This window comes from Thrips palmi, unplaced genomic scaffold, assembly GCF_012932325.1.
Source record: "Thrips palmi isolate BJ-2018 unplaced genomic scaffold, TpBJ-2018v1 HiC_scaffold_7, whole genome shotgun sequence".
Lineage (NCBI taxonomy): Eukaryota > Metazoa > Arthropoda > Insecta > Thysanoptera > Thripidae > Thrips > Thrips palmi.
The window spans coordinates 10936668-10947877 of NW_023144634.1; the positions used below are offsets into that span (position 1 = coordinate 10936668).

The 11210-nt window shown below is 58.2% G+C and overlaps 2 protein-coding genes across 3 annotated transcripts; both read right to left on the reverse strand.

The window, feature by feature from the left end:
• Nucleotides 1–334: 334 nt before the first annotated feature.
• On the reverse strand, nucleotides 335–5263 carry LOC117652225 (nascent polypeptide-associated complex subunit alpha, muscle-specific form-like). The gene is made up of 10 exons (XM_034396964.1): nucleotides 5197–5263; nucleotides 4197–4274; nucleotides 4013–4111; nucleotides 3447–3929; nucleotides 3208–3363; nucleotides 3007–3102; nucleotides 2851–2919; nucleotides 2526–2642; nucleotides 2343–2438; nucleotides 335–2256 (listed from the first exon to the last, which is right to left on the reverse strand). The coding sequence occupies exons 1-10, from the start codon at nucleotides 5261–5263 to the stop codon at nucleotides 872–874; spliced, it is 2646 nt and encodes an 881-aa protein (XP_034252855.1). The 3' UTR covers nucleotides 335–871.
• Nucleotides 4540–8398, reverse strand: LOC117652370. Of its 2 annotated transcripts, none has more exons than XM_034397232.1 (6): nucleotides 8215–8398; nucleotides 7432–7631; nucleotides 6743–7056; nucleotides 6162–6429; nucleotides 5229–6088; nucleotides 4540–5071 (listed from the first exon to the last, which is right to left on the reverse strand). In XM_034397232.1, the coding sequence occupies exons 1-5, from the start codon at nucleotides 8242–8244 to the stop codon at nucleotides 5443–5445; spliced, it is 1458 nt and encodes a 485-aa protein (XP_034253123.1). In that variant the 5' UTR covers nucleotides 8245–8398; the 3' UTR covers nucleotides 4540–5071; nucleotides 5229–5442. The 2 variants fall into 2 exon arrangements, with proteins under 2 accessions (XP_034253123.1, XP_034253122.1); XM_034397231.1 differs by lacking the exon at nucleotides 8215–8398 and adding an exon at nucleotides 8013–8199.
• Between the last annotated feature and the right edge of the window lie 2812 nt (nucleotides 8399–11210).

Below are 11210 nucleotides of genomic sequence, written 5' to 3' on the forward strand. Positions count from 1 at the left end.
CTGTGATTGTGGTTTGGAGTCTCGGCCCAGCCAGTGGGCGGCCACGCATTGAAACCCTGCCCTGTTTGTGTTAAACTACCGCAAGCGCGGCACTACCACAAGGGACGTAAGTTATCTTCGATTGCCAAACACGCCCCACTGCAGAACTGCTGCCGGCGTGCATTTGCATGGGGGAGCCGGTGCATAAAATAAGCATTGCAACACATTGTAGTGGCAACTGTGCAATAGCCACTTCCAATAACAACCCTGCGATTGCGTGACAATTCTAATTATCCCATGCATATGTGAGTGAGTGTATAACTTTAAACAAAGGACACAACAAGAAACAAAAAAAAAAATTTGACGTAACAAATTTATTAAAGAAAGTATAAACATACATCATTATTGATCACAAAGCGAAGTCATTAGAATAATATTTACATTAATTTTTGCTGTGTAGCAAAAGCAAACCAATTATTGAAGTTACGTATTAAAAATTAGATCATTTTTTAATATAATGCCAATTAGATTGGAGAAAATTATTGTGGGCCTGACTAGCTTATCTAATTAATAGCCAGCCGGCTACTCAGACGAGGTGCCCCATTCAGGAGCCCCTTCTTAAGGCATCTCCTTTTCACATTAACATTAACACTTTGTGTTCATACTCGTCACTTGCACCACAAGCTTGTCAAATAAGTCTACAGACTTGAAGAGCTGGCACATGCACTGCCACGAAACCTAAACTACACATCAGTGAACCATAGTGATGAACCATTTCCAAATTTTCCCTGAACACACTGAGCCATTTTCAGATTAGTCTTAAACATATAATTACAAAATTACAATGTCTAATTACACAACATGACCTGACTAGCTAATTAATCTAATTAATCTAATTAATCACCAGCCGGCTGCTGAGGCGAGGCCTGGGAGCCCCATTCAGGAGCCCCTTCTTGAGGCATCTCCTCTCCACATGCGGACCAGGCCTGAGATCTCTGTAATACTTGTACGTGGCAATGATGCAATCAGATGAACATACACAATTGCACACCGGCAAGGGCGGTGCGGCTGGCTTCGCAGACGCGGCCTCGGGTCTGAGAGAGACCGGGGCATCGCGCTGCGCCTGCGCCGGCGGGACAGACTCAGTCGACGGGCAGGACGGCGTCGAAGGGTTTGCCGTGGTGGTGGTGGCCGTCTTCCAGTGCACCCACTCCCCCGAAGTCTTGATGCTGGCGTCGGCGTCCCCGCCCCCTCGGCGCCACAGCGGCACGTCGGTCTTGCGGTCGGTCCGGGCGGGGCTGGTGGCCCTGGAGCTGCAGCCGGAACTGGTCGGACTCTCGGTGCTCAGAACGCTGAAGCGGCCGGCCGGGCTGGAGGTCCTGCTCCTGGCGGGGCCGGAGGGGCTGGCCGCGCGGCTGAGGTGGGGCCTCCGGGCCCTGACCGTCTCCCAGGCGGGGGACTGCGGGCGCGGGCAAGCGTCCGCCTCCTCGATCAGGCCGCGGACTTCGGCCAGGGCGTCGGCGCACACGGACGGCCGGGAAGCCTCCGCGTCAGTCGCTGGTGGTGGCGCCGCCTTGCTGGCAGCAGGAGGCTGAGGCACTGCTTTGCTGGCAGGTGCAGGTTGAGGCACTGCTTTGCTGGCAGCTGGAGGTTGAGGCACTGCTTTGCTGGCAGCTGGAGGTTGAGACACCGCTTTGCTGGCAGGAGGTTGTGGCACCGCAAAGTTTGGAGCTGAAGGTGGCGCCGCAAAGTTAGGACCTGAAGGTAGCGCCCCGAAGTTCGGAGCCGGACGAGGCGCCGCGCTAAAGTCGGGCGCGAAGTTTGAAGCCGGACGAGGCGCCGAGAAGTGCGGCGCGAAGTTCGAAGCCGGACGAGGCGCCGAGAAGTGCGGCGCGAAGTTCGAAGCCGGACGAGGCGCCGAGAAGTGCGGCGCGAAGTTCGAAGGCGGACGAGGCGCCGAGAAGTGCGGCGCGAAGTTCGAAGCCGGACGAGGCGCCGAGAAGTAGGGCGCGAAGTTGGGTGCCGGGGACGGCATCCCGTAGCTGGAACACGGGGGCGCGGGCGGCGCGGGCCCGAGCACCGACAGCGGCGCGAGGCCAGACGTAGGTGCGGCGAAGCTCCTCAGAGGCGTAAGCCCGACGCCGGACTGCAGCGGTGTCACCACGACGCACGGAGATGCGACCACAAAACTGTGCGATGCAGCCAACTCAGCTGCAGATTGTGCACTAGGCTTCTGCTGGTTGCTCCACCCGCAGTTAGTGTAGGTTGTGTGGTTAACTGCAGAAAAAATAAAACAAGTTAGAGCAAATGAAACTCAAAACAGAAACATTCAAATTAAATCAGGAAGAGGCAGGTATGCCCACCTTGAGACTGCCCACGAGACTTGCCAGCAGGCTCCTGGCGAGAATGTCCTGTTACTGCATTGGCAGATTGTCCAAGGGAGTTGACTGGTCCCGAAACTGAAACAGATATTAATGGAAAGTTAAAACTGGGCATGACAAAAAAACAACAAAAAAAAAACTGACCATACATAGAGACAGGCATACCTTGAGAGTCTGAGCGATTAGACTGACAGGTGAACAAGTCATTAGGAATCGTGGACATAGACTTGTCGTCACAGATGAGGACCACAGGCCGAGAGACAGGTGCACCAATAGGAGCAGCTACAGGTGACAATGAAAACATACAAGTTAAACCACTGGTAGGATATATCTTAAATTAACAGCCTCTTTCATGGTGTGTCCATTAAAATAATGTGACACAATCTCAGGAGTAAAACAAAAGTGAAGGGAAAGTTTAGAAGATGTGTCGTATGAACTAAGAACCTCATCGTAAACGGAACACTCAGCTAGTGATTTCATGTTTGCTCACCTTTGTTCTGATCGCTGTTCTCCTCGGCAAATTTATTACTTAACTTCAGTCTCGCACTCACTCCTTTCCCTAAGGAAAAATGACCAAAATTAATAACTGGAAATTAAGGTAGAGCATATAGTTACTGATAAGAGAGGGGAAAATTTTATAACTCACTCTCCGTATCAGAATGACATTCTTCCTTAACACTAGGCAGAATATTCTTTCTTGCATCGTAGGATCCTTCCATGTATGGCGGAGTAGTAAAACCGTCTGAAGATAATGTAAAGAAAATGTTTAAATGCAAGATTAGCAATACATGGCTGAAACGCCAGTTTTAATGAAAACATGATACTAAAACTTCAAAATAAAACGTACCTAAATCAGATACTTTTTGATCACGATCACTGCTTGGGACCTCAAGTTTAACTGGCACATGATTACCATTAGAAACTGGAACGGGATTGCCTGTGCACAGCGCATCAAACAGTTTTCCCTCCCAGTGAAAATCATCACAATTAGGAGCAGCATCACCTGAAAAAAATTCAACTACTTAGAGACTAAAGCTGCAAGTACAAAATCTACTCTTACCTTCAGAAAACAAGTTTACTACATACCTGGTTTGACTTGAACCTCTGCTTTCACCTCGTTCAGCTTGGGCATTTTTAAACGATCAAATCGCCCCTGTGCCGGGCACTTGTACTGCATTGGGGGCTGGATGTAGCTCTGGCCCACCAGAAAATCACTCCACGCGCTCTTCGAGGGGGGAGACTGCGGTGGAGTAGGCAGTGCCACGGGTCGCATGCTCGCCGACGGTGACCTCGGTCTGGGGGGCATCAAACCCCGTGCCTGGCCGGAAGGGCGCATCGACGGCGGGACCCACGCGGGCGCGGTGGGGCGCAGGCTGCTCTTGGGCGGACTCGGCGCTCCGTTCCAGGCGGAGGGGAGACTCCCTGCAGTCGCCGCAACTGACGTGGCGGTCTTGCCGGCATTGCCCTCTGGAGGCGACACGGACGCGGGCTCCACTTCCAGGGGCGGAACAAGGTCCAAGTGCTCCAAGGCAGGGGGGCGCGAGTCCGGCTTCACGGAGGCAGGCGAGCCTGTTGACAGAAGGACAAGACAAGTTCAGTAAAACATTGTTAAAAGTGCACGATTAACTATTCAAACCCAGTCAGACAATTACCTTCCTCTGCCTTCTCAGGCCGAGAAGACAGGGAAGCACTGAGCCGCTCCAGGCGGGCCTGTGCCGAAAACACCCTGGACACGGGCTTGGAAGGTGTACCTGTTGAAAAACAAGACGAGTTCAGTAAAAAAAATTAGTTCACAAGCACGACAAATTAGTCAAAACCAGTCAGGCAATAAATTACCTAGTTCCACCTTTTTAGGCTGAGGTGGCAGGGCGGCATCAAGGCGCTCCACAGGGGCACCTTGCACGAAGGAGGGCCCTGGACACAGGAGGCAGAAGGGTGAGCCGCGCAATAGGGAGGGGCAGCAAGGTCGTGAGCGGTGGCGAACGACCTCAGGGAGGGCTGCTCACCTTGATGGCTCTGTCACAGCGGGCACGCAATCGCGCGCAGATGGCTCAGGGGCACGCAAGTCCTGCACCGCCGGGGCACTGCACTAAGGAGCGGCTGCCTCCCAGATGGCTCAGTCACAGCGCTCGCAATCCTGCAGCGCAGATGGCTCAGCACGCTCCGCAGCCAGGCAGGCTCGCAAGTCCTGCAGCGCAGATGGCTCAGGGGCACGCAAGTCCTGCACCGCCGGGGCACACTGCACTAAGGGAGCGGCTGCCTCCACCACAGATGGCTCAGTCACAGCGGCTCGCAAGTCCTGCTGCGCAGATGGCTCAGTCACAGCGGCTCGCAAATCCCGCTCCTCGGTGGCACACCGCATCAAGGGCTCAGCTGGCAAGCACTGTTGCGTAGAAGGCTCAGGCACAGGTGGCTTGACGGGGGCAGCAGACCGCGCCGTCACAGGGGACACAATCTTGGTCCGCGCGAACGCCTCTGGCGGTGGAGACTGGGCGGGGAAGCCCCTTCGTCTAGAAGGCGCCGATGGTGACGGGGCGGCCGCCACGGGCTCTGCGACAGGTGGTGGTGCGTCGCGGAACTCTGGCGGCGGCGGTACGCACGGCGGGGGGCACGGGGGTGCCGCCGATGTCTCTGTGGCGGCAGAGACTGACGTCACCGGCGTGGAAAGTCTAGAAGGCGCCTCCTCAAATCTCGTCACTGGAGTACGAGGCCTGCAAAAACAAGACAGTCGATAGAGCACTTTGACAAGGTAGCTGGGAAACATTCTGCTTCACAAGAGAAACGTTAGACACATTATGAGAGACAAAACAAAGTTCAAATTGAGAATGCACAAAACCATAGAACAAAATGACGCACTCTTCAACCAACCTGCGGAGCGGTCCAGAAATCGGGGGAGTCCTCATGCGCAAGGGCTTGCCTGGAAGGCGAGCAGGGGGAGGAGAGGGAGGGGAGGGAGAAGGGGGAGGGGTGGGGGAAGGGGTGGGGGAAGGGGGAGGGGTGGGGGAAGGGGGAGGGGTGGGAGCGGGGGGAGGGGAGGGAGCAGGGGAGGGAGAAGAGGGAGGGGTGGGGGAGGGGGAAGGGGTTAGGATAGAGACAGGCGAAGGGGTGGAAGATGAGGGGTAGAGGTATGTTCAGAAGGGTCATGCTCGGCAGTGGCTGAAGGGAAAGGAGAAGGATCAGGTTCAGAATCGGGTGGAGGAACATTCAAAGCAGTGGGACAGGGTTTGGAAAGATCGGGCGAAGGAGAAGGGGGTGGTGAGCGGCCTGCAGGGTCAGCAAACTTCTTCTTGATCTTCGGAGACCACAGTGTGTCCGGCCCCTTGGCAGCCGCCTCGTCGGGGTGCTGCTCCACCGAGGCTGCAGGCCCTGGCTGCTGCGCCTGCACTGGGCGGCTCAGGTGCTGCAGCTGCAGCAAGGCCGTGGGGTAGAGGCACGCCGCGATGGCCAACAGCCGCTGCTCCTTCTCGGGGCTCCAGCAGCCGACGTCGGCCAGGACGTCCTCGCCCTCCTCCAGGATGGGCGACAGCTGGCCGCCGGCGCGGTGCACGTCGCGCAGGTTCCACCGGTGGCCCGCCAGCATGGGGCTGTCGGGCGCCAGGTTCCTCGCGCGGCGCAAGCACTCGTCGGCCGTGGCGAGGCTCAGCTTGGCGCGGCAGTTAGAGTTGAGGAACAGGGTCACGTAGTTCGAGTTCACGAAGACAGAGTCGGGCCACAGGCGGATGGCCATCCTGCAAGCAAACCGGTCACCACCAAGTCCACTCGACAAAAATTAAACGAAAGAAAAAGAAACCAGCCACTTACTCGCAAAGCTTGGCCGCCTCATCCACAGCCTCTGCGTAGCCGGAGTGGGACAGGTAGCTCGCGTACTCGATGACAGTGAAGGGGGTCTTGTGGAGGTTGAACCCGGCCTGCAGCAGGATGCTCTTCCTGGTGTCGGTCCACGGCAGGCACCGCGCGTACAGGGTCAGCCACACGCCCTCCTCGGGGGCGAGGGCCATCGCGCACGTGGCCGACTCCAAGGCCTCCTTGAACACGGGCTTGCGCTCGTCCATGAGCGACGGCCACAGAGCTGCAGACACGAGACATTACAGTCACCCTCTGGTTCGAGCGCCGACACCGAACAGTTTCACAATGGGCCAGAAGACCGGTGCTGGCGGCCAAAATTGTAGACACGTTTTGAGCTCTGGAGTCGCTTTAACAGGACTCGAACCGAACGTGTGACCCCACCAATGGATTCCTCGTTCGGAGAGCAATCCATTGGTGGCGTCACACGCTCGGTTCGAGTCCCATTTAGCGACGCTGGAGCTCAAAACGCGTCTGAAATGTTGGCAGCCCCCACCGGTCTTCTGGCCCACTCTGCGCTCGCTTCACTCCGCACTCACTGTAGTGGACGATCTGGAGGGTCAGCGACCTGACGGCCGCGACGGCGGCCTGGTCCTGGACTCTGAGCGCGCTCACCCTGGGCACGAACCTGTGCGTCAAGCGCATGGAGTCGAGGACGGTCCGGACAGGCAGCCCAAAGTGGAGGCACGCCGCCATGATCCAGGTGGCGTCCACGACGTGCGCCATGGCCGCGTGGTAGCGGACCAGCAGCCGGCACTGCGGCTCGCTGTCCTTGGGCCACGTCATGGCGGCGCGGCACTCCTGCAGCGCCACCTGCATGTCCGCGTAGCTCTTCTCGCCGAGCAGCACGCCCCTGCAACAGTCACAGCCAAGTGAACACCAGGGACTCCAGCGCGGCGCGGTTGACGAGGGCGTGAGAGCGCGTGACCTCGCGGGAGAGAGCGAGGGTCCTGGTTCTGGGGCAGCACGGGCTCGACGGCGACCCTGACGGAAAGGGCTGCCCGTGCGGCCGCCAGAACGAGGGCAGAAAGTCAGACGCCCGGCGGCGCACCAATTTAATGGTTTCCAGAATACGGCGCGGCGGTCGACGCTGTAACGACTAAAAACAAGGGAAAATAAACGTATCTCACAACCACTAAACCGAGGGGGCGACTCTGGACGACGGCAACGAAGTCACGTCTACACTGCAAAGAGAGTCGCTACAAAACAAACAGCACAGACCACGTACCTGGAAATAATGACCAGCGCACAGGTGATGCTGTCCCAGTCATTTGGAGCGAAATTCAGCAAGTCCAAAAGTTTGTTGGGGCAAATGTCTTCGCAAACGCCCTTGGGTATCCACAGCATCGGGCAGACGAGGTCCTCTTCGTGCATCTGCTCTCGCAGCGCGCGGAGCTTCGCTATGTGCCATTGCACACCGCCGCCGTCCTGTAACCGTAGAACACAGACTGGTGACGCACGGGGACAGCCGGCAGTCACTTCCTGACGTCGGCGAAACATAACCTGGCCTGGCTTATCATGGTGTGCTGTCGGAAGGACCGGCCAGGGCCAGACAGACGCCGGCAGACAGGCAGACAGAAAAATCGGCTGGCATTTGCAAAATGGGACCGGCCCAAGGGCCTGACACTCAGCAACCCTCAAAAATCTCACGAAAAGTGCCCACCCGCACGCCCGCCCAACACGGCGACGACGTAAACAATGCTGACGCAACAAGTCCAACCACTACACTACGCGCGCGACGCCGGCCCGCCGGCCCAAACCTCGCCATCGGTTCGCTTCGGTTCTCGCACTTACGATTCTCGCACTTACGAGCAATGCCAGAAGCCGCCACCGCCGCCAGCAAGGGGCTGAGGCAGGTGGAACAGTTGGTGAACAGCGAACCGACATGACTTCTCACCACACGCCGCGTTTGAACGTCAACAACACAGAGGCGACGCGCCGGGCCGCTAGACGCGTGCGGTCTAACCTCTCAGTCGGCATGCGAACAGCGAATGACGGTACATTGACTTACCTCGGCAAGCGGTAGCTCCAACTCCAACATCTTGTACACAATATCACACAAGGTCTCCAAGCTAGGCTAATATATAGTACGGGGTCAACTCTCACATGCTGCGACTCTGTCAGTTATGACGAGGCCCACCAGCCACAGCGCCCTCCACAGCCGCAGCGCTCGGCTCGGCGTCGGCGGAGGGGGCGGGGGGCGTTCGGTAGGGCCGGGGGGAGTGGGGGAGGGGGAGGGGGAGGGGGAAGGGGTGCGTGCAGCCACAAGCAGCCGAGCCGAGCCGAGCCGCGGCGGCGGCGGTACTCGCCGATACTCCGCGCGCGAGGCACTTTATCCATTCGAACGGCCAACGGCGCCAACGGCCGTCATAATTTACTTTGAATAGCAATATTTCTCGAGGCGGTCTTTGAGGCCGGGCGATAAATGACGCGGTGCAGCGGCGCGCACTTCCAGTGCCTCGCCGTAAAGAGGAAGGGCGGCGTCCGTGATCGGCGTGATCCGAAGACGTAGTGCCTTCGAGTTCGAACGGCCGCGCCGCGTTCAAGAAGCTCGCGTCACGGACGTCGTTGGGTTCCGCGCGTCACATCGTCACATCTCGACGACCGCGACTTGACGGCCGAAGTGGATTTCCATGGAAATACGCGGCGCTCCCGCGCGCCGCGGTGATGTACAGTACAGCACGAACGCCGGGGCGGGGCGATTTCGCTCGATGTATCGAAGCGGGAGAACGCTGCGAGATATCGAAGCGGGCGAGACGCGGCCGACACTCGAATAACTCGCCGCACTATCGCGAATGCGAATCTGCGCGATGAAAAGAGGCATCGACGTGGCCGAATATTTACGCGCCGTCGATATCTCGAAGGGAAATAGTGCCCCCCTCAGAAGGGTTGAAATAATTCCCGCGAAAATGACTTTCCAAAGGACGGCGCATAAAGGGCGCCCGCCTCTCCACTTGCACCAACTTCATTAAAATGAGACGCCAAAATTGTCGCTGCTCGTGGAGGAACTGAATAACTACGGGGACGCTGCCGCGTTGCCGCGCTGCCACCGGATGGCTGGCTGGTTTCAGCAAGTTCTTCGTGCGCCGTGATGAATTATGGGGCGACGGTAGTGGCGACACAGTGGTTCACGCCCAATATAGAGCCGCCGGAACTCTAATGAAATCCATTCAACTTTACCATGACGTTACCAAGCTGTGAGACAAGGGGAACGGCATTAATAGTCATTGCAATGACAAGCAGCGCAAGCAGCGCACGCAAAACTTGCTCATTTCCGCGCACGGGGCGGGGCGGGCGGGGCAGCACCGAGGCCCCGTCCGGCCCGCGACTAAGTCCCTCGGCCGGAGCGCTCTCCAATGTATACACTCAGGGGGGTCTCATAGCGCGGCGCAAGAGGAACATAAGCTTCTTTGCAAGTTGCAGCACGGAGGAAGATAAGAATGGAAAGTGGGGCAATCGTTTTCGCTTGCATCTAGTTTTTATTTAACTTTTCCTCCCGAAAAGTTTCGTTGGCGGAAGCTTCGTTCCTGTCCCTTGCACAGACACACCGACACACACGTGGGCGCGCACACACACACACCGTGGTGGTAGAGCGGGGTTGCGCCGATACCCCCGCGCGCGCAAACAAAATGAAATTTTGCCTCGGTTCGCTTTCCCCCCAATGCGCGCGCTCTCTTGTTTACCTCCATTTCATATCAGTTCTCTTTTTATTCGAGAAGGAGCGGGCTGGCTGACCGAGCTGCGCAAATACTGGCTGGCGAAACGCGAAAAGAATCTAGAGCGATTCCAGTGAAGGGGATGCAGCGATGCAGCGGGCCGCGCCGGTAGATTGGGTTGCCTGCCTGCCGGGCGGCGCGGCTGGCGGGGCGCGCATTGATTTACAGCGCCGGGTTCGAATACCGCCGCCGGCCTGTCCGATTTCGCGATTTCGAGCCGTGGGACTCCGACGGCGCGATAGTGGCGCCCCTGGCAGACAGTGGAAAATGACGCGGAACGCGCTGGAGTGCGCGCGGGAAATTCAAAACGAGTCGGCGCGGCGGCGGGGCCGGCCGACCGGATGCCATGTCGTTGCTTCTCCCGGGGTGGGAAACGGCGGTGCTTCCCGCGGCCTGCGACTCAGCCTGCGGCACTGCTTGGCGGAGGCCAGGGCAGACAGGGCGAGGCAGGCGGGGGCCGCCGGCCGAGGTTTCAAATATCCGCATTTCGTTGCGAGTGCAGCGTGGAGCGCGGGGGTGGGGTGCGGGCCGCCAGGTAATGAACGAGGTGAAGGGACGGGAGGGGAGGGGTGTTTGCCTCATCATTACCGGTCATATTCATCGGCCCTGCAGTTGCCACGCGTGCAGGGCGCCAGCGCCCCCCCCCCCTCCTCCCCTCCCTCCCTCCCTCTCTCGCACCCCGTGCAAAACCGCGCCCCATTGTCAACCCACGCCGTCGTGGACAGGCGGCACAGGCCTACCCCCTTCCCTTCTCTGTCTGTCTGTCTGCCTGTCTGTCTCTCCCTTGCCCGGCTGATTGTTCGATGAATATCGTCCTCATCTGTGCCTGCTCAGTCGCCGTGAAGCCAGCCAGCCAGCAGACTGATTCCGAGAGTCGCTTTCGTCGCTCTGTCTCTCTCGCTCCTAAACGGAACGCCCCATGAGTGCGAGAGAGACAGTACGAGCCCTGCCAGGGCGCGCCGGGGGGATGGAATGTCGAACACCGTCGCCCTGCTTCGCCCTGCCCACTGCACTGTCGGCGCCAAATTGCTAATTTATTTTCACTGTTGATGAGGGCCGGGCGTTTTGTGCTTCGCAGGGCGTCTGTTTTTTTGCCGCGCCGTGCTGCGCGGTGCCGCCTGCATTCCGGACCACTGCACTGCCGTGCTCGAAAAGGACTCTCGGAATCGGTGTCCTGACGCCGGCCCCAGCAACGAAAGCCCTGGCCCTTCTTGATAACCGTTTCGCGCGGCCCCATGACAAACTTGCACCATTTGACTGTGACAAAACAACGGGACACGGCGCGGCTTAC